At 43.6% G+C, this 21890-nt stretch overlaps 1 protein-coding gene across 2 annotated transcripts in view; it reads left to right on the plus strand.

Moving 5' to 3' along the window:
• Nucleotides 1–2079: 2079 nt before the first annotated feature.
• LOC112219381 (PHD finger protein 24) overlaps nucleotides 2080–21890 on the plus strand; it is a 33808-nt gene continuing 13997 nt past the window's right edge. The window contains exons 1-3 of one of the 2 annotated variants that reach the window (XM_024380574.2): nucleotides 2080–2544; nucleotides 10061–10485; nucleotides 12262–12447. In XM_024380574.2, the coding sequence (XP_024236342.2) occupies nucleotides 10063–10485; nucleotides 12262–12447 (609 nt within the window). In that variant the 5' untranslated portion in view covers nucleotides 2080–2544; nucleotides 10061–10062. The remainder of the gene's footprint in view (nucleotides 2545–10060; nucleotides 10486–12261; nucleotides 12448–21890) is intronic. The other variant, XM_024380575.2, reaches the window with a different exon arrangement.

The raw sequence follows: 21890 nt of genomic DNA on the forward strand, positions 1-21890 counted from the left end.
ATTGAACTGAAGAGAAAAAAGAAAATCCCCCATATAAACCCATAAAGTTTTTTTTGGTTAATATTTCAATCATGACTCACAATGATCCGGAACAATCTCCTTGCGGCAGCACATTTGGCCTCTAAACATTCCGTTTAAGTCTCTGACGGACACTGTTTGGCAGTGTGAGCTGATTTGATGAAGAGTACACTGTGAAAGAACCCTGATAGGTATCGTTGTCTCAGCTGTCTTGGACAAAATACAGATACAGTATAACTGCACTTGGTAGGAGAGGCTGTGGGCATATCAGTAATTGTAATGCAACAGTCCAGCTTGAACAAAAAAGGGAATTAAAGAAGATCAATCTGGAGACACTGAAATATTTTTATAACCTTTGAAAATCTCCAATTTAAAACAACTTGGATAATAGCCAGCTCTCCTTTGTGCTCTCTAAATCTTAATTTATTTGCATGGTATACAACAGATGAAAGCCTTGAATTGCCCTTTGATGAATTAATGTTTTGGGGTTGTTTGATAAAACAGATCATTGAATTACATTTTTATTTTATTAATCATATTTTGAACAGAGCGAGAGCGTGGATGTGCTTTTCATTATGTTGGTTTGAATCCTGAGCAGTCAATCATTCAGGAAATTCCATCTACAGTGTGACAATGACAAGGTCACAAGGATCGCAGATGGCGAGGACACTGAAGAATGAAAGGCTTTGTAAAGGATCATACTTGAGTTGATGCTCTGTATAAGAAAAGGACAAAGGAAGCAAGCATATCACTCACTCACATCAATCTTGGCTCAACCATAAGGCAATGCAACAATGCAACAAGGGGATAGGAGACTGTGACACCCTGTCTCTGGTATGGTGCTGGGGCATTTGTTCATTAGGGTGCATGAAAAGCAGCCAAGGCTATTCTCCTAAATCCAGCCAAATGAATGCTAATGGAAAATGCTATTGCATTGTGGATGAACTGCTAATGATTTGTTCCATTGCACCATCCCAGCCGATCAGTGTAAAGGAAACTAGTCACATAAAGGGTATTAATGTCAAAAGCTGTTAGTATTTGGTCCCATATTCCTTGCCTGCAATGACCACATCATGCTTGTGACTCTACAAACTCATTGGATGCATTTGCAGTTTGTTTTGTGTTATGTTTTGCCCAATAGTAAGTGAATAAGTAATTTATTTTTAAGTGAGTAGATAAGATGTTTATGAACAATGTATAAATGAATCCTGATAATGCCATGATTTAAAATGAATCATGAATAATGATGATAAAGGTTAGAGGCTACACCAAAACATGCTAACTAACCTCTTTCCAATAACAGGGGAGCTTAGCATTTGTAAGATCTTTGTGCCTCTGTAAATTCAATCATCATTATTCATGATTATGCATAATCATGGTAGCATCCACACAAATGTAGGAGTGTTCAGAATCATCCTCTATTCTTACTTATGACAAAAGTGACTCCAAAATACTACAATATTTTTCAACATGCAGTTCCTTTTGGGCTAAAGATAATCCAAAACAAACCTCAAATGCATCCAACAAAATGCATCTCAAATCTAAAATGATGGAATATAGAGCCAGATTAAAAAATGTTGCTTCACTGTCCAAACACTCCCCTCCATATGTAGAAAGGGCAATCTTAGTGAAGTGATGTGCTCAGAAACTGAGGGCTTTTAAAGCTGAGTGTTCAGGCACAAGGATGACCATTTATGATATTCATTTGAATTTCTTCTCTGTTCAAATGTGCAGTACTGCAATTGAATGTGTCTAAATATAATTTCCAATGAATTTGGAAGATGCCTGAACTTCAATTTGAACTATTTGGTATTGTCTTGGCATGTCTTGTGCTGTACCGATGAGTATCCCGAACTGTGTGTCAACAGATCGTTCTATAGGCTTCCATTATATCTCCAGATTGTATCATGTTGTTTTGAGTTGATGATATTGATCCATGAGAGCAGTGAGCGAGGGCTGTGAAAGCCTCCACATTCCATTTACATGACGTTCTCAACCTTTCTGGGAGGTTATTGGCTATAAGTGTATCCTGGCGCAAACTTCGTTTTTTTAGAACTGGTCCCGGCCAATCAAGAAGGTAGATTTAGTAGCCTACAAGTTATCTAGCTCCTCGATGCTTTCGATTGACTAGCAAGGCGTGTTAGTGAGGGTGTGATTAGTGCATAGCACTTGCTCCATGGTTCTTTATTCTGGCTGTAACTGTGCTGTGCGTACGGCTGCATTTTCAAGGGCGCGTTCCTCTTGGCGGAGCTGCACTGTCGCTCTCCACACGTGCAAGTGTCAAGAAAAATATTTCAGCACTGGAGCTGTCCACTTCAGCGTTTTGACGGACTCTTGTCACTCTTATCACGGATAGGTAATTCGTGTCACATTTGCAGTATATATTTGTGAAATCCAGGCTATTTTGAGTAGGCTAAACGCGTACTTTTCATTCAATCGAAGCCTTGCAATGCTGGGTAGCTGTTCGTGAGACACAAGGAAAAAAAGTCCCAAAACGCGGTGGAGAGTTGTCCGATTTTATCTCAGGTAAATTCCATTTATTTTCAATATGACATACAGACCAACAGCAAAATTGTTACATAACATATTTCAGAGTTGCATTTAATTTAATGCATGACGAAAAGGCTTCTCGGGTGATTTGCAGGAGCTAGGCTATAGCATTTTTCTTCATCTGCCAATGATTGATGGCTGTGTTTTTTAACTAAACACTCATAGGCTGGATATAGTGACCTGGTGTCAGCAAGGCCTTCGCAACGCTATGTGTGCGCTATAGGGGTGAAACCACAGATATCCTATTCAATTACTAGAGTGGCTATGTCCCCAATTTCCAAAATGATATGAAAATGGCAGCCATTGTAGTCAGGGAGAAATCCAAACCAGTCTAATTTGAATGAATGGTAGTTGTGGCATAGGTGATGCAATTCTTGCTTTTTCTTATGCAGGAACTTGAAAGTAAGGCATCTGATGTATATCAGAGATTGTGTAATATACTTACTGTCAACCTAAAATATTGTCATATGATTATAAATACATTAAACTGGTTTTATACCAATATAAATAGCCTCTAAAATATATGTAAACAGACCATAAATGTCTCAATGTTTGTTTTCTAGGAAAACTGAGTGTTATGATAAAATATCAGTACTTGTTGCATTAAGTCCTATCATCAACTGATTTCAGCTACTGTATGGCTGTTGATTGACTGCATTGTTTGTATGGAATGTTGGCATACTGACAGTTAATTTGAAAAATATTTGGAATCATTCCACTTATACTGGCTGGAATACAGCACGTTCTGCAGCCGATTTAGGTTGGCACTCAGCTGGGGGGTAGATCCTAGCCACGTTTGATCATTTTGTGCATCATAACCTCTCTTTGGGCAGTGTAGGATGGCTCACTTCAATTAACGGTAGCAGGAAAAGGAGTTAGTCATGTGGGTGGGGGGAAATAACATCCTGCTATTCCTCAAGACCAAAGGCTGAATCATGTCCCACTATGTAGGCTACCTGCAACAGAGCAGAACAGAGCAACAGAGTTCAATACTACCCCAGGTAGTATGTCCCATCCTGTGGTAATCCTGGGGTCAACACAGGTCCTGTACCTAGGGAGTTCTGGATCCCTGGACTGAGTCATGCTCAACAGCCTGCGACAGATCCCTGCAGCTTGTGCATGTTCCTCTGCCGTTCTCACAGTGACCATTGTCCGCTTCTCTCAGCCTCAGTGTATTGACTGGCACAGCCGTTCTGCTTGCCTGGCAGCCTGTCAATGCCAACATAGGAGCTGCTCTCTAAGGATGCATTTAGATCTAAATTCCTCTACTTCCAGGCGCCTCTGTCTGTGCACCATGGACAGCACACAAACAGAATTTGCTTTTGGGACCAACCAAACAGTTGTCAGCCCGCTGGGTGTCTTTGTTGGGTTCTAGGACAGAGAAGAGAAGAGGTGTTCTCGGTGTACCAGAGATGATGAGTCCCAGCAGGGCAAGGAGATTTGGTCTCAGTCATTCTCTACATGCACAGAGAACTATGGCAGTGTGCCTCACACAGATGTGATTATACAGCTTCTGCGTGATGGTCTGTGTTTCCAAAAAAAACATTGTCTCTGCCATTTTTGTGTATGCTTACCAGTGTGTTGTTGTGTTTGTGTACGTTTTGTAAACCATTCTGCTCATTGGCGAACTTGTTAGTGTAATTAGTTCCAGGTCTTTGCTCTGTGGGTCCGTGGATGAGATCTTTGGCTAAATAGGATTCATTCCCATGAACGCTTTGTGCCCCCCCCAATGATCCCAGCATGAAAAGGAGGACTGGTTGGGATTCTAATCAGCACATACCCAGAATGGACCTGTGAAGAGAAACATGTCACAACTCTAGTCAGACCTAGAACCTCAAGCCTAACTGTGAAAATGGATTCATTGAACTAATCTTTTAAATCCACCAGTTTGTATAATGCAGGAAGGAAAAATAAATCATGTAGGCGCTAAACTTGGATGACATTCCACAGTAGCTAGGTTTCCATCCAATTTGCGACAGATTTTCATGCGAATATTATATAAAATCTGCATGGGGGGGAAAAAATATATAATTTTTCCCAGCAGAGGTTTGTTTCCATCGACCTGACTTGTTGCAAATAAAAGGCTGTGTGTGACGACAGTGCACATAAAACCCACTCTTGATAAGTTCTCATGTACCAAATAAAAACAAATTCAATGTTTCCATTGGAAAATGCAATCTATTGATGGTTTTGTCACAAACTATTGCAATAAAGGGCAAACTTACCCAATCAGGTTTTTGCACATGCCCTCAAGGCATAAGTTCACTCCCATCTCCAATTACTCAAGCTAATAGCAAAATGACCTTTATTTAATAACGGATTAAACAACATCTCATGGAATGGCAGGGACTGTGAGGACACACACACACAGAGACACATGATGTCATTGCATACAAATTATGACCCTAGATATTTATTTGTTAAGGAGCATCAAGCTCATCACCATACACTTTCACCACCCTGTGAAGTTCATTCTAACTTTCATCTGTAGCCTAATAAACTGCATGCTTTTTCAAATTGTAGTGGGCACACACTGGTTGAATCAACTTTGTTTCCACACCATTTTAATGAAATGATGTTGAATTGATATCTGTGCCTAGTGAGATGACCGCAACTTTGCCTTTACATGATGGTTATTCTATCAAAAATTGAGCAAGAAATCGTTTCCACTTCAATTTGTTGCATAAATAATTTTACAGGTACAAAAATATCCCACTGTGTCAAACGAATAAATTGTCTTTCGACATTTATAAAACTGTACCGACCCTTCCTGTTTCCATCACAGATGTCATGATTTATTTTTGTTATACGGTATGACTTTAGGCACATAAAACGTGTTTAGAGACCTGTGCAGAGGAGGTGTCAGACTGAATACTAATGGAGAACCAAGGTGTCCTGATCTGCCCCTGATACACGGCTCACAGGATTCAACCCATTCTAATTCCAGTCCACGATTCATTTCCTGTTTGGCATATGCTCTGTCTTTGCCAAAAATGTCTCTGCGGGACAAAACTAGATTCTATATAACACCCAAGAACTCCCATCAGAGCTGCCTGGCAGTGCCAGACATGGTCTCGTTCTGATAGATCATGTCTGACCAGTGGAGTGTAGACAGCCTACATACAGGATTACTGGGAGTGAGCGCTAGATCAGAGGGATTTAAAGAGCACCATGGTGCTCTTATCTTCCTCCAAAATTATCAATATTTAACTACACCAAGACGGTGCAGTGAGCGTCATCCATCTTGTTCACCACCATTGGGTGCCTTGCTTCTACAGAGCGCAAACACAGTTTGAGGTCTTAGTTAAAATTAACAAGCTAATCAAACTGATTCAGAAGTTTCTGTAGAAAACAATCCACACTTGGATCCACACACTGAGTAAGTAGTAGTGTAAGACATCTAACAGTGTGTGTTGACCACTCATTCACAAAATTACATTCAGAGATGGTCACTGCATGTGAAAGTGCTCCTCTTTTAGCTTGAGCAAATTCACTATGCTGTTGCTCTGCCAAAAACACTGCACAATCGTTTTTCTTGCTTTATTACAGTAATACCCAGTTCTTCATAGGTATTACGGGTCTTGTTAAACGGAAAAATATGAAAGATACAAGTGCCAATAAAAGGGCCTAGAATGAAACCCATATCTCAAGACCTAGTAGAAGAATATTCAGGCTGTCGCAGTGCAGCTCATTCAGACTGGGATTCTCTCTCTGCCGTGCATGTATGTCAGAACCGGCCCCAAGGAGTGGCCATGTTTTCCACTCCATTCACCCCCACCCCCCCAAAAAAGTATCCAGGGGCATTTAAATCATTCAGAGTGGTCTGACCCAGCTGCTCCTGTAGGAAACGAGTGAGAAGCCAGCCTGACAGAACCACAGCACTCATCCCCTACATATTTCTCTGGATTTAGCCTGAGTTGTAGTATGTGGGCCAAAAGATAAAGGTTGTTGCCATCTTAGACATATTGAGTCTTTATCCCCTTTTGTAAATAAATGTCGTTTTCACTGGAGTAAATTCTGGATCATAGGCTACACATTCTGAGTGTCTCATGAGGTAAGATTCGTGTAAAACATTCTTACTAAAACACCAGCCAAGTGTGAGGGGAAGTATATTATTTTGTGACAGTTACTTGGCAAAAGCTTTGGCTTAGCAGGCCTGCTAGACAACCAGTAGAATATTTCTCAATTCCCTTTATGGTACAAAGCACTGACCAACTTGTCAGCTTCAACTTGCCTCCACAAGAAAAATAAATAAGTTAAAACCCCCATTCAGTCTTTGTTATTCATTTAAGTAATCACTATGTCTAAACCACTGTTTAATAATTTATTTCCCTGAGCCTGTTTTGGCCCTTGAAATGCTCAGTGGTCGTGCAGGCATTAGGAAACAAATGGGATTATATTTACAGACATTGTCATGTCTACTCCAGCTCGCCCACTCTGGTGCTCATTGTTGCCAGTTTACTTATTATTACGCACACCTGCCACCATCGTTATGCACACCTGCGCCTCATCAGAATCACCTGGATTCAATCACCTGCTTGATTACCTTCCCTATGTCACTCCCTTTGGTTCTTTCCTTAGGCATTATTGTTTCATGTCTGTATGCTACCCGTGTTTCTTGGTTTGGTCCATGTTCATTTATTTATTAAATGATTCACTCCCTATACTTGCTTCCCGACTCCCAGTGAACATGTTACAGTATAACGCCTCACCAAAGGGGAGCATCGGGGAGTGTTTTGTGTTATTATTATTTTTGTTAGTGTAGGTGATGTCGGGTCCAGGTACCGGAGAAATCGGGGATGCCTCAGCTGGCTCATCAGGCTTCCATGCCTCAGCTGGCTCGTCAGGCTTCCATGCCTCAGCTGGCTCGTCAGGTTTACAAGATCCGGTTTCGCCATCAAGCGTCCGTTGACATGTCTACCGAGGACGCCTCAGCTAGCTCAGGCTCCCATACATCAGCTTGCGCGACAGGTTCTCCATGCCTCAGCCGGTTTGTCAGGCCCCCGCGCCTCAACAGAATCTATCGACTCGCTCCTGGTCTCCGGGATCGTACCTCTCGTCGACGGCTGGAGCTGCGCGTCAGGGAGAGGGTACTGTCACGTATACTCCCTCTCTGGCGCTCAAGGTCGTCAGGCTGCTCATTATTATGCACACCTGTCACCATCGTTACGCGCCTCATCACTCACCTGGACTCAATCACCTGCCTGATTACCTTCCCTATAACTGTCACTCCCTTTGGTTCTTTTCCTAGGCGTTATTGACTCTGTGTTTATGTCTGTACGCTGCTCATGTTTCTTATTTTGTCCATATTCGTCTATTTATTATTAAATTCACTCCCTGTACTTGCTTCCCGACTCCCAGTGTACAAGTTACACACAGCCTTGATTGGCTGATAGGATGTTCTAGAGCCCACTCCCTTACCCAGATGAACAGTCATTGGTCTATTATAATCAGATCACATTGTGACATCATGTGGGCCAAAAATTCCATCCTTCCTGAAAAGGCTGAAATTCTGTTTTCTTTTTCTTCTCCAAACGGCTCACACAAAGGGCGATTTTATGTAATCTTCACAATTTCAGAGTGTTATTTGGAAATATCATTAAAAAAAAAACGGAAATCATATTTATAATTGCACTGCCCCTTTAACCTCAAAACGGTGAGGACTGCTACACTGCTCAGTCTCTCTATGAGCAGTTCCAGCTCCAGGGGAAGATGTTTAGTATTGAGAGGCGGATTATTTATTAGATCTATCAGGGAGTGCCAGGCCCTGTAGTCAGGATGGTAGTGTGTGTGTGCCAGGTCTGGTCAGCCAGCGATAGCCTCCCTGTGGTTTTCCTCAGATGCCCTGTGAGCTCTATAGACTCTTCCCACAACCGGGTGCCATGAGTCTTGCAGCAATATGTGAGCTCCAATTCCCAGATACAGTCAGACTTCCCATCATAGAAGATATCTGACATGAGCAAAGGAGATTATTATTATTTTTAACCTGCTCATGTTTTTATATGATCCTCTGCATGGTCTTTCCTCTCCTTATTCACAGTGCAAGCTCTTCACTTTCATTTAACTTAGTTCTAGTGTCTGGAAACACCTTTTACACTAGCTAACATTTTAAATAATTTCCTCTTTCCATTGATATTTAATACTGCATTGTTGGGAAAGAGCTTGCAAGTAAGCATTTTCGCTGTACTGTTTTACACCTGTTATATCCTGTGCACGTGACAAATCGTATGTTTCCTCAGTACATTTTGAGTAGATTCAACAAAGATGACCAACCTGGACCTTGCCATTACTCCTGATTTCAATACCATCTAATATGAGACAGCACACAGACAGACCACTCCGCAGACACATCCTGGCTCCTAAGCCTCATCACTGCATCTCTGTATCACCCGTCCCCCATCACCTCAACACTCTGAGCTAAGGGAGGAAGGACACATCACTGGGTGAGGTTAATTACACCAGCATAATTATCGCCTCCTGTCACTTAGAGGACTTTGATGAGCTTGTGTTCACAATCTCTCTCTGTCTGTCTGAGCGGCTAGTTAGTGGAGGTCCACAGAAGGAGGCTGCATCAGTAAAGGGCTATGGGTGTGAGGAGAGAGTGTCCTCCAAATCCTGTCATTGAGCAGGAGGGAATAGTACACCAAAAGCCCTAAGAACTGAAGCCTAAAGCCCTTCAACTGGAGAATGACAGGAGAGGACAGAGTCACAGAAGGACTCCTGTTGTACTCTGGATGAATGGGATTGGATTTCAGATCACAACATGTGTCCTCTAAGTACCGTGTAATCAACTTGAATCCAACTGCCCCATTTTCAATAATGGAATTCATGGTCACTTATAAACCGAGCGGAATGAGCACAAGTAGTTAGTTACATGTGTTGTGTTTGTTGTCTGGAGATTACTGGGTTTTGTTCTACGATTCCCATCCATTTCATTTGTTGGTTTATGTTTACTGCTCCATTTCATCCCCCTGTGCACTTACTGGTTGAATCAACATTGTTTCTACGTGTTTCTATTTCGGTGGCAGGGTAGCCTAGTGGTTAGAGCGTTGGACTAGTAACCGGAAGGTTGCAAGTTCAAATCCCAGACAAGGTACAAATCTGTCGTTCTGCCCCTGAACAGGCAGTTAACCCACTGTTCCTAGGCCGTCATTGAAAATAAGAATTTGTTCTTAACTGACTTGCCTAGTAAAATGAAATTATGTTTGAACCAAGTGGAATAGATGTTGAATTGACATCTGTACCCAGTGGGATGTTTTTGAGCTCAGCTGCTTCTGTTCATCAATCTGGTGATAGATCATATGTCACTAGGCCTGAGAATGGAACCATTAAGAGCAAGGCATGTAATGCAAGCACACAAAGTTGTTCAGTATATCAGTTTGATAGTAACTCTTGATAAAATGGCAAGTCTAATTAACCATATTGCTCAACTGATATTTATGCCATGCACGCAGTAATGAACACCTCTCTCACCCCCCCTCTCTATCTATAGTAATGGGAGTGCTCATGTCTAAGAAGCAGCAGGTGCAGAAATGCACCTCGGTCGTCTCTGCCTTTCAGCAGGGCATGAAGGAACGCCCTCCAACCACAACAAACCAGGGGGAAAGATCTGGAGAGGGGCCGGCTGAATCCTTGCCACTACCAAATCCAAAGGAGGAGGGGGAGCACGGGGAGGCAGACGGCAAAGTGGGACCCTCGGGGACCTCCCAGCAAGCTGCTGCTCCAGGTCCGGCTCCCACCAGGGACGAGTGTAAGGTCAACCAGGAGGCCTGGAATAGGTTACGGGATGGGAAGGGGGTGGAACCTGAGGATCTGGACAAGACCGGCCATCAGCTCATCCCACCTGCATTTGTACGTCCCAAGAGAGATGCCAATGATGACCAGCCTGTTGAAATAGCACTGGGACAGAGAGAGCAGGTAGGGTATTCTACTATAAAGGGTTTACTTTGATTAAATCCACACTTTGTTCTTTAAATCCCCGGATCTTGGAATTTTAAAGATGAGTGTCAGATTTGAAAGGAATTACCATGGCAACCGTATTATCTCCCACGCATTCCAGTTGAGTTGATGTTCTGACTGAAAAGAGACCTAAACAACTGTTAAGTATGGTGAGTCTTATCATTTTCTAGCATAGGTGAAATAAGCATTTATAGATGAGCAAGGAAGCATTTCATTGGACGGTGTATACCATGTCTATCCCGTGCATATAACTATGATTAAACACACCAGCTATTTCCACTCCACAATATAATTTTTGTCTAAGTGCTCTTCATAGAGCGCGTGCTGTGGTGTGGGCAGGTACTCGGGCTGTCTCAGAGAGGAGGCCTTGGCCCTGCCTCACCATAACTAACTAATTGGGATCCTGATGTGGTCAGGGATGGGGGCGGGGTTCAGGAGTGTACCAGATGACCAATCAGCCGGTTGGGGCTATTGGGAAGAGCACATTGTTATAATGGGACTCTTAGAGAGGATTGTTATGCTTTCTATCACTAATGGTGCTCATCAGATATACCAAATTGAATAGAGAGTGGACTACTTGCAGCAATTAACAATGATATGTTACAATAATACGAGCTCCGGGGTCAGACTGGAGAGGAAAAGATAAAACATTAACATCTGACTGAAACGGGTGGCCATAGCAGCAACAAAATGAATGGCATATATTACTATAGCACTTACAGATCAGACCTAAATTACACTGTTTATATTTGGAGCTGTAGGATACTTGGCATAAGAGTAAAAAAAAAAATCATAATTAGTCATCAAGGAGTTACAAATAAATCTGCTACAATTGTGATATTGGAAAGCAGTTTCAGCCTCCTTCCTGGTTGGGTAGAACCAATAGTCATTTCTCCTTTCTGATCAGCCTCTTCAGAATAATAAGAATCCTCCCACATAATGAGAAGACAAGCTAGTTGGAAACTACTGTTGAGTTGCATCCGTTTCATAATGTGATGGGTGTAGACCACACTGTCTGTGGGATATAATTCATAGGTTTGAGTATTGAGCATGGAGGAGGTATGGTTCCTTCTGGCTATGGTCACCTGTCAAGGACCAGGTTTGACAAGGTCAGTCCAGATGACCATGATAGGATAAAAACAACGGTTAAAAAGGTAAGTACACAGACAGTGAATTGAATCTAACTTATTATTCTAATAATAATAACTTCCTGTGCTTTAGTCAAACTTCCCACTATAATCATTTTCACTGTGTTGACAGTCAAGTGTGTACCTCCTGTAAATACAGTCCTGAGGGACAGACCTGAAATCAGAGGAGACTCAACCCGATACTGCTAGAATGTCACTCCAAACGTATTAAATTACTACGAAAGAAATCATTGCTGTCTAAGCTTTGAATCCAAACATAAATAAAAATATTTGAGTATGTGACATAATCAGCAGACAATGGCATAATTATTTGTATTCACTGTTTAATCAAGCCAATACCCAGTCAAGACTGTAACTTCAAGGAGAGGACCGCTAGCCTTCATCATGGTGCCATCTGATTCAAAGCTGCTCTGTCTGAGAGTCTGTGTGTGAGTGACTTAAATTTCACAGACCTACGGATGCATCTTTCACCTAGTTGATTTGAAATAGAACTCGCAGTCCTCCTACGTAGGCATCAAACCCCAAATGAGTTTTATGATTTGAGTATGCCCTTTAACCTAGTGACCTTAATGGCCTTTTCCTCCAGCCGGTCAATGATGAGATGTGCGAGGTGTGTGAGGTGTGGACGGCCAACGACCTGTTCCCCTGCAGGACCTGCACACGAGTCTTCCATGACGGTTGTCTGAGGGAGTTGGGCTACCTGCGCACCGAACTCCTGCAGGAGATGAGGGAGACAGCACACACTTCGACAGGCTGGAGCTGCTACTACTGCGTGAGTCACTCAATCTGAACCTCCCATTGGCTATTCACATGGACCAACCACGCTCCACAAAGTTGTTTTACATTTTTTGTATCTCAAATTTTTTTTAACCTTGAGTCATACCCGCTACTGTTAAAAAATAAGAAAAAAATGGTTTTATTGTCACATACACTGGATTGGTGCTGTGACATGTTATTTTACAGGGCAGCCATAGCAGTACAAATGAAGGTTAAGTGCCTTGCTCAAGGGCACAAACATATTTTTCACCTTTTCAGCTCGGGTATTTGAACCAGCAACCTTTCGGTTACTGGCCCAACGCTCTGACCACTAACAGCACACACTTTATGAACCTGAACACACCATGTACCCAAATACCATGCAGCACAATTCTGCCAATTGACTTTTTCCTATCTGGCCCAAGATCAGTGTTTTTTAGTTTTTATTTTATTTAACCTTTATTTAACCAGGTAGGCTAGTTGAGAACAAGTTCTCATTTACAACTGAGACTTGGCCAAGATAAAGCATAGCAGATTGACATATACAACAACACAGTTACACATGGAATAAACAAAACATACAGTCAATAATACAGTAGAAATTTAAAAAAAAAGTCTATATACAGTGAGTGCAAATGAGGTAAGATAAGGGAGTTAAGGCAATAAATAGGCCATGGTGGCGAAGTAATTACAATATAGCAATTAAACACTGGAATGGTAGATGTGCAGAAGATGACTGTACAAGTAGAGATACTGGGGTGCAAAGGAGCAAGATAAATAAATAAATACAGTATGGTGATGAGGTAGTTGGATGGGCTGTTTACAGATTGGCTATGTGCAGTGATCTGTGAGCTGCTCTAACAGCTGGTGCTTAAAGCTAGTGAGGGAGATATGAGTCTTCAGCTTCAGTTATTTTTGCAGTTCGCTCCAGTCATTGGCAGTAGAGAACTGGAAGGAAAGGCGGCCAAAGGATGAATTGGCTTTGCGGGTGACCAGTGAGATATACCTGCTGGAGCGCGTGCTGTGAGTGGGTGCTGCTATGGTGACCAGTGAGCTGAGATAAGGCGGGACTTTACGTAGCAGAGACTTGTAGATGACCTGGAGCCAGTGGGTTTGGTGACGAGAGTGAAGCGAGGGCCAGCCAACGAGAGCGTACAGGTCGCAGTGGTGGGTAGTATATGGGGCTTTGGTGACAAAACGGATGGCACTGTGATAAACTGCATCCAATTTGTTGAGTAGAGTGTTGGAGGCTATTTTGTAAATGACGTTACCAATGTCGAGGATCGGTAGGATGGTCAGTTTTACAAGGGTATGCTTGGCAGCATTGAGTGAAGGATGCTTTGTTGCGAAGTAGGAAGCCAATTCTAGATTTAATTTTGGATTGGAGATGCTTAATGTGAGTCTGGAAGGAGAGTTTACAGTCTAACCAGACACCTAGTTATTTATATTTATCCACATATTCTAAGTCAGAGCCGTCCAGAGTAGTGATGCTGGATGGGCGGGCAGGTGCGGGCAGTGATCGGTTGAAGAGCAGGCATTTAGTTTGGGGGAGAAGGAGAAAGTGAAGAGATGAAGAGTGATAGTAGAAGAGCGTGACAGTGAGAAAAAGACACCTTTTCATCTCAGAAGAGTTCAGCTCTACACTCAATGTGCTATCTAGAAGCTAAAAGTGGTTTTTGGCTGGTCCTCATAGGAGAACCCTTTGAAGAACCCATTTTGGTTCCAGGAAGAACCCTTTTCCACAGAGGGCTCTACATGGAACCCCAAAGAGTTCTACCTGGAACCAAAAAAGGTTATCCAATGGGGACAGCCAAAGAACCGTCGTCAACGCTGCAGAAACAAATACTATTTATTTTATCGCCTAGTACAGTCATCCAAAATGTCTAGCTGTGTCCCCATTTGACATTTTAATTTCACAGCTTTGGTGTTGTGCCATTATCACCTCTCTTCTCATCCACAGGCTTGGGGCTTTGACTGAATTGGTTAGAGCTCGTGCTGCTGTCACTTCTGACTAGACTTTTCCACTGTCAAGGGGACCAGAAAGTCACAGCAACATTGTCCCTACATTTTATTGTTATTGCTTAAGGGTCTTTGTAACATAAAAGGAATTACTTTTAATATGTTATGATTTGATTCGGTGCACAAATCCCCAAAGTGCTCATGATAGAATAACCTATTTAAACTTGTTTGGATTGTGGATTAACACATACATAAAAAAAACTCCAGGTGTTACTCGGGAGATGACAATATCATCAGAAATATCTAGGGCAGGTCATCCAATTTATTACTGTTGTTGTACTATATATACAAAAGTATGTGGACACCCCTTCAAATTAGTGGATTCGGCTATATCAGCCACACTCATTCATGACGTGTATACAATTGAGCACACAGCCATGCAATCTCCATAGACACACATTGGTAGTAGAATGGCCGTACTTGTAATGTCCGGGATGTAGTGGAGGAAGGAGTCAGATGCAGGAGACAGAGAGTTCAGAGTAGGCACGTCTTTAATACACCGACCAGGTGAAAAAGCAGACGCCACTCAACACAAATATCCCAAACCACAGGGGAACTAAACTGTATCCAAAAAACAGCTCACGTACACGAAACAGCCGTGACATACATGCGTGCACGACAAGTACATCTACGGCGCCGACAGAGATGGCCGCCTCGCTTCGCGTTCCTAGGAAACTATGCAGTTTTTTGTTTTTTTACGTGTTATTTCTTACATTAGTACCCAGGTCATCTTAGGTTTCATTACATACAGTCGAGAAGAACTACTGAATATAAGATCAGCGTCAACTCACCATCAGTACGACCAAGAATATGATTTTCACGAAGCGGATCCTGTGTTCTGCCTTTCAACCAGGACAACGGAATGGATCCCAGCCGGCGACCCCAAAAAACGACTCTGTTAAAGAGGGAAACGAGGCGATCTTCTGGTCAGACTCCGGAGACTGGCACATCGTGCACCACTCCCTAGCATTCTTCTCTCCAATGTCCAGTCTCTTGACAACAAGGTTGATGAAATCTGAGCAAGGGTAGCATTCCAGAGGGACATCAGAGACTGGAACGTTCTTTGCTTCACGGAAACATAGCTCACTGGAGAGACGCTATCGGAGGCGGTGCAGCCAGCGGGTTTCTCCACGCATCGCGCCGACAGAAACAAACATCTTTCTGGTAAGAAGAGGGGCGGGGGCGTATGCCTTATGGCTAACGAGACATGGTGTGATCACAGAAACATACAGGAAGTCAAATCCTTCTGTTCACCTGATTTAGAATTCCTCACAATCAAATGTCGACCGCATTATCTACCAAGAGAATTCTCTTCGATTATAATCACAGCCGTATATATTCCCCCAAGCAGACACATCGATGGCTCTGAACGAACTCGACCGCATTATCTACCAAGAGAATTCTCTTCGATTATAATCACAGCCGTATATATTCCCCCAAGCAGACACATCGATGGCTCTGATGGCTTTATTTGACTCTTTGCAAACTGGAATCCATACATCCAGAGGCTGCATTCATTGTAGCTGGGGATTTTAACAAGGCTAATCTGAAAACAAGACTCCCTAAATTGTATCAGCATATCGATTGCGCAACCAGGGCTGAAAAAACCTTGGATCATTGTTACTCTAACTTCCGCGACGCATATAAGGCCCTGCCCCGCCCTCCTTTCGGAAAAGCTGACCACGACTCCATTTTGCTGATCCCTGCCTACAGACAGAAACTAAAACAAGAAGCTCCCACGCTGAGGTCTGTCCAACGCTGGTCCGACCAAGCTGATTCCACACTCCAAGACTGCTTCCATCACGTGGACTGGGATATGTTTCGTATTGCGTTAGATAACAACATTGACGAATACGCTGATTCGGTGTGCGAGTTCATTAGAACGTGCGTTGAAGATGTCGTTCCCATAGCAACGATTAAAACATTCCCTAACCAGAAACCGTGGATTGATGGCAGCATTCGCATGAAACTGAAAGCGCGAACCACTGCTTTTAATCAGGGCAAGGTGACTGGTACAATACAAACAGTGAAGCTATTCCCTCCGCAAGGCTATCAAACAAGCTAAGCGTCAGTATAGAGACAAAGTAGAATCTCAATTCAACGGCTCAGACACAAGAGGTATGTGGCAGGGTCTACAGTCAATCATGGACTACAAGAAGAAAACCAGCCCAGTCACGGACCAGGATGTCTTGCTCCCAGGCAGACTAAATAACTTTTTTGCCCGCTTTGAGGACAATACAGTGCCACTGACACGGCCTGCAACGAAAACATGCAGACTCTCCTTCACTGCAGCCGTGGTGAGTAAAACATTTAAACGTGTTAACCCTCGCAAGGCTGCAGGCCCAGACGGCATCCCCAGCCGCGCCCTCAGAGCATGCGCAGACCAGCTGGCCGGTGTGTTCACGGACATATTCAATCAATCCCTATACCAGTCTGCTGTTCCCACATGCTTCAAGAGGGCCACCATTGTTCCTGTTCCCAAGAAAGCTAAGGTAACTGAGCTAAACGACTACCGCCCGTAGCACTCACTTCCGTCATCATGAAGTGCTTTGAGAGACTAGTCAAGGACCATATCACCTCCACGCTACCTGACACCCTAGACCCACTCCAATTTGCTTACCGCCCAAATAGGTCCACAGACGATGCAATCTCAACCACACTGCACACTGCCCTAACCCATCTGGACAAGAGGAATACCTATGTGAGAATGCTGTTCATCGACTACAGCTCGGCATTCAACACCATAGTACCCTCCAAGCTCGTCATCAAGCTCGAGACCCTGGGTCTCGACCCCGCCCTGTGCAACTGGGTACTGGACTTCCTGACGGGCCGCCCCCAGTTGGTGAGGGTAGGGAACAACATCTCTTCCCCGCTGATCCTCAACACTGGGGCCCCACAAGGGTGCGTTCTGAGCCCTCTCCTGTACTCCCTGTTCACCCACGACTGCGTGGCCACGCAGGCCTCCAACTCAATCATCAAGTTTGCGGACGACACAACAGTGGTAGGCTTGATTACCAACAACGACGAGACGGCCTACAGGGAGGAGGTGAGGGCCCTCGGAGTGTGGTGTCAGGAAAATAACCTCACACTCAACGTCAACAAAACTAAGGAGATGATTGTGGACTTCAGGAAACAGCAGAGGGAACACCCCCCTATCCACATCGATGGAACAGTAGTGGAGAGGGTAGTAAGTTTTAAGTTCCTCGGCATACACATCACAGACAAACTGAATTGGTCCACTCACACAGACAGCATCGTGAAGAAGGCGCAGCAGCGCCTCTTCAACCTCAGGAGGCTGAAGAAATTCGGCTTGTCACCAAAAGCACTCACAAACTTCTACAGATGCACAATCGAGAGCATCCTGGCGGGCTGTATCACCGCCTGGTACGGCAACTGCTCCGCCCACAACCGTAAGGCTCTCCAGAGGGTAGTGAGGTCTGCACAACGCATCACCGGGGGCAAACTACCTGCCCTCCAGGACACCTACACCACCCGATGTTACAGGAAGGCCATAAAGATCATCAAGGACAACAACCACCCGAGCCACTGCCTGTTCACCCCGCTGTCATCCAGAAGGCGAGGTCAGTTCAGGTGGATCAAAGCTGGGACCGAGAGACTGAAAAACAGCTTCTATCTCAAGGCCATCAGACTGTTAAACAACCACCACTAACATTGAGTGGCTGCTGCCAACACACTGACTCAACTCCAGCCACTTTAATAATGGGAATTGATGGGAAATGATGTAAAATATATCACTAGCCACTTTAAACAATGCTACCTAACATAATGTTTACATACCCTACATTATTCATCTCATATGTATACGTATATACTGTACTCTATATCATCTACTGCATCCTTATGTAATACATGTATCACTAGCCACTTTAACTATGCCACTTTGTTTACATACTCATCTCATATGTATATACTGTACTCGATACCATCTACTGTATCTTGCCTATGCTGCTCTGTACCATCACTCATTCATATATCTTTATGTACATATTCTTTATCCCCTTACACTGTGTATAAGACAGTAGTTTTTTTTTGAATTGTTAGTTAGATTACTTGTTGGATTATTACTGCATTGTCGGAACTAGAAGCACAAGCATTTCGCTACACTCGCATTAACATCTGCTAATCGTGTATGTGACAAATAAAATTGGATTTGATTGGATTTGAACAATCCCGCACAAAGAGCAGGCGGGCCGGCTGGCTAATAAAGCCCAAATAATATCCAAATTAACAACCGGTGTAACCAATAAACAGACAAGGAGGGGGAGGAAAAAAATCAGTGGCAGCTAGTAGGCCGGTGACGATGAGCGCCACCCGAACGGGAAGGGGAGCCACCTTCGGTAGGAGTCTTCAGTACTGAAGAGCTCTGAGAATTTCAATGTGGCACAGTCATAGGATGTCACCTTTTGAAAAAAGTAAGTTTGTCAAATTTCTTCCTGCTAGAGCTGCCCCGGTCAACAGTAAGTGCTGTTCTTGTGAAGTGGAAACATCTAGGAGCAACAACAGCTAGGCCGAAGTGGTAGGCCACACAATCTCACAGAATGGGACTGCTGAGTGCTGAAGCGTTTAAAAATCATCTGTCCTCGGTTGCAACACTCACTACCGAGTTCCAAACTGCCTCTGGATCAACATCCGCACAATAACTGTTTGTTGGGAGCTTCATAACATGGGTTTCCATGGCGGAGCAGCCGCACACAAGCCTAAGATCACCATGCCAAGCGTCTGCTGGAGTGGTCATTGGACTCTGGAGCAGGGGAAACCACGTTCTGGAGTGATGAATCACGCTTCACCATCTGGCAGTCCGACGGACGAATCTCTGTATGGTGGATGCCAGGAGAGCGCTACCTGCCCGAATGCATAGTGCCAACTGTAAAATTTGGTGGAGGAGGAATAATGGTCTGGGGCTGTTTGTCATGATTCGGGCTTGGCCTCTTTGTTCCAGTGAAGGGAAATCTTAACGCTACAGCATACAATGACATTCTAGACTATTCTGCTCTTCCAACTTTGTGGCAACAGTTTGGGGAAGGCCATTCCTGTTTCAGCATGATAATGCCCACATGTGCAAAGCAAGGTCCATACAGAAATGGTTTGTCGAGATCGGTGTGGAAGAACATTACTGGCCTGCACAAAGCCCCGACCTCAACCCCATCGAACACCTTTGGGATGAATTGCCTAATCGTCCAACATCAGTGCCGACCTCCCTAATGATCTTGTGGCTGAATGGAAGCAAGTCCCTGCAGCAATGTTCAAACATCTAGTGGGAAGCCTTCCCAGAAGAGTGGAGGCTGTTATAGCAGCAAAGGTGGCACCAACTCCATATTAATGCCCATGATTTTGGAATAAGATGTTCGACGAGCAGGTGTCCACATACTTTTTCTCACGTAGTGTATGTTTACTATAGCTCCCTGAGGATTTCAAATGGGATTATTTTCACCATGAACTGATCTTGAGCAATAGTTTAACAAACCTGCCAGAGAATACACATACATACAGTAGCCAAGAAAGTGGGTTGTGATGTTTTAATTATACACCAAGTTCAACACATCCCACTATGTACAGATACAGAACAGATTTTGCTCTTTCAAACATGAAGTCAGCAGTCTCCCAGTGCTGAGGTGATTTGATCATGGTGGATATTGAGTGAGAGTGAGTATGGAAGACTGCCAGGCCCAGGAAACTCCGTCCCCATGCAGGCTAATCAATGCTCTCACAAGTATGGGATTATTTGTTGACTCGGATTGAATGCAGTGTGTTTACGCAATCCTCAGAAATACTAAAGTACTAACGTTACCCAGCAGGCTGTCTCTAGCAGCCCCCAGATTTGATTCACCACCTCTTCATCCCCTCCTCTTCTGATGTTTTCCTGTTCGGAGACCCCCTGTTATGATATCTGGCAGGCAGAGTTTGGACTACTTAGCATACGTGTGATAAATAAACTCTCTAAAGCAGGTCTTCCCAAACTGGGGTACGTGCAATGCCGTCGGGGGTATGACAAACAAAAATATTGTCCTTTCACATTTTCAAACAGTACATTTTTTATATTTTCCAACGTGGCTGTACATTTGGGTGATGTTTTTTTTCTGGCCTGAGTAGCCACGTTTCACTACCATAAATAAAATTGAACCATCTAGTGTTCAGCGGAATAACAACCAAATGTCAAATACAGGTAGCCGAGTCATTTAATTAACATCCAATCACATTAACCGTTACTCTCTCGTGGGAATTCCACTAACAGTCTAGTCTGTATGTAGCCAAACGTAGCCGCTGCTCATTCCGTTTGCTCAAATTGATAAAGGGTTCAAAGAAAACAAGGCCCACGTACGTGTCTCTATGGACCAGCTCTACTGGTAGTACTGCTACTACCAGCAGTACTACATCTGCACCTGTCGACGACACAAGTTGTTCTGCTTCCAGGAGCACATCCAATGCCAGCATCAGTAACTCTACATTTGTTGTTAGCCCAGCTAGCATGGACACTGACAGTTGTGAATCTGATGCAGCCTAAGAGCTACTGCACCCTTACCCAGGAAAGCACCGAACAACAGACCATCAAAAGCACAAATATGATGAGAACTACATTGATTTGGGGTTCACTTATATTGGGAGTAGTGCCTTTCCTCAGCCATAGTGTGTTATATATGAAACCTTCACTCTTGCTCAGACATTTAGAAACGAAACATGCCAAAAATAAGCCACATTCGTTTTTTGAGCGATAATTAAGACGACTTTTGAGTAGTAAGACTTATTAAAGCAACAGATACCATTATTAAGAAGGGGCTAGAAGCATCTTATATGGTGAGCTATCGAGTGGCTAGGACAGGCAAGCACCATACTATTGTGGAGGACTTAATTCTTCCTGCTGCTGCAGATATGGCTGGGGGGAAAAGGCCTATGCCTTCATCAAACACTGGTTCATGACGCATCAGTGACATGGCAGGAGATGTTTTGAAACAATTACTGCTTCGCATACAAGCCAGTGAATTCTATGCGTTACAGCTGGATGAGTCAACAGACGTGGCGTGCCTGACACAGCTACTGGTATATGTCCTTTATGTTTATAGGGGGTCAATTAAGGAAGACATCCTCTTCTGCAAACCACTGTAAACCAGGAAAACGGGAGAGGATATTTTTAAAGTACTGGACAGCTTTGTGACATCAAATTAACTTGGTGGTCAAGATGTGTTGGCTTTTGCGCCATCTGTACAGATACCATGACAGGGAGACATAGTGGAGTGGTAACGCACATGCAAACAATTGCTCCTGACACCACTTGGGTACACTGCAGCATCCACAGAGAGGCTCTTGCTGCCAAAGGAATGCCTGGCAGTTTGAAAGACATTTTGGACACTACAGTGAAAATGGTTAACTTTGTTCAAACAAGGCCTCTAAATTCTTGTGTATTTTCTGCATTATGCAATGATA

Source organism: Oncorhynchus tshawytscha, linkage group LG20 (genome assembly GCF_018296145.1).
Source record: "Oncorhynchus tshawytscha isolate Ot180627B linkage group LG20, Otsh_v2.0, whole genome shotgun sequence".
NCBI classification, from domain to species: domain Eukaryota; kingdom Metazoa; phylum Chordata; class Actinopteri; order Salmoniformes; family Salmonidae; genus Oncorhynchus; species Oncorhynchus tshawytscha.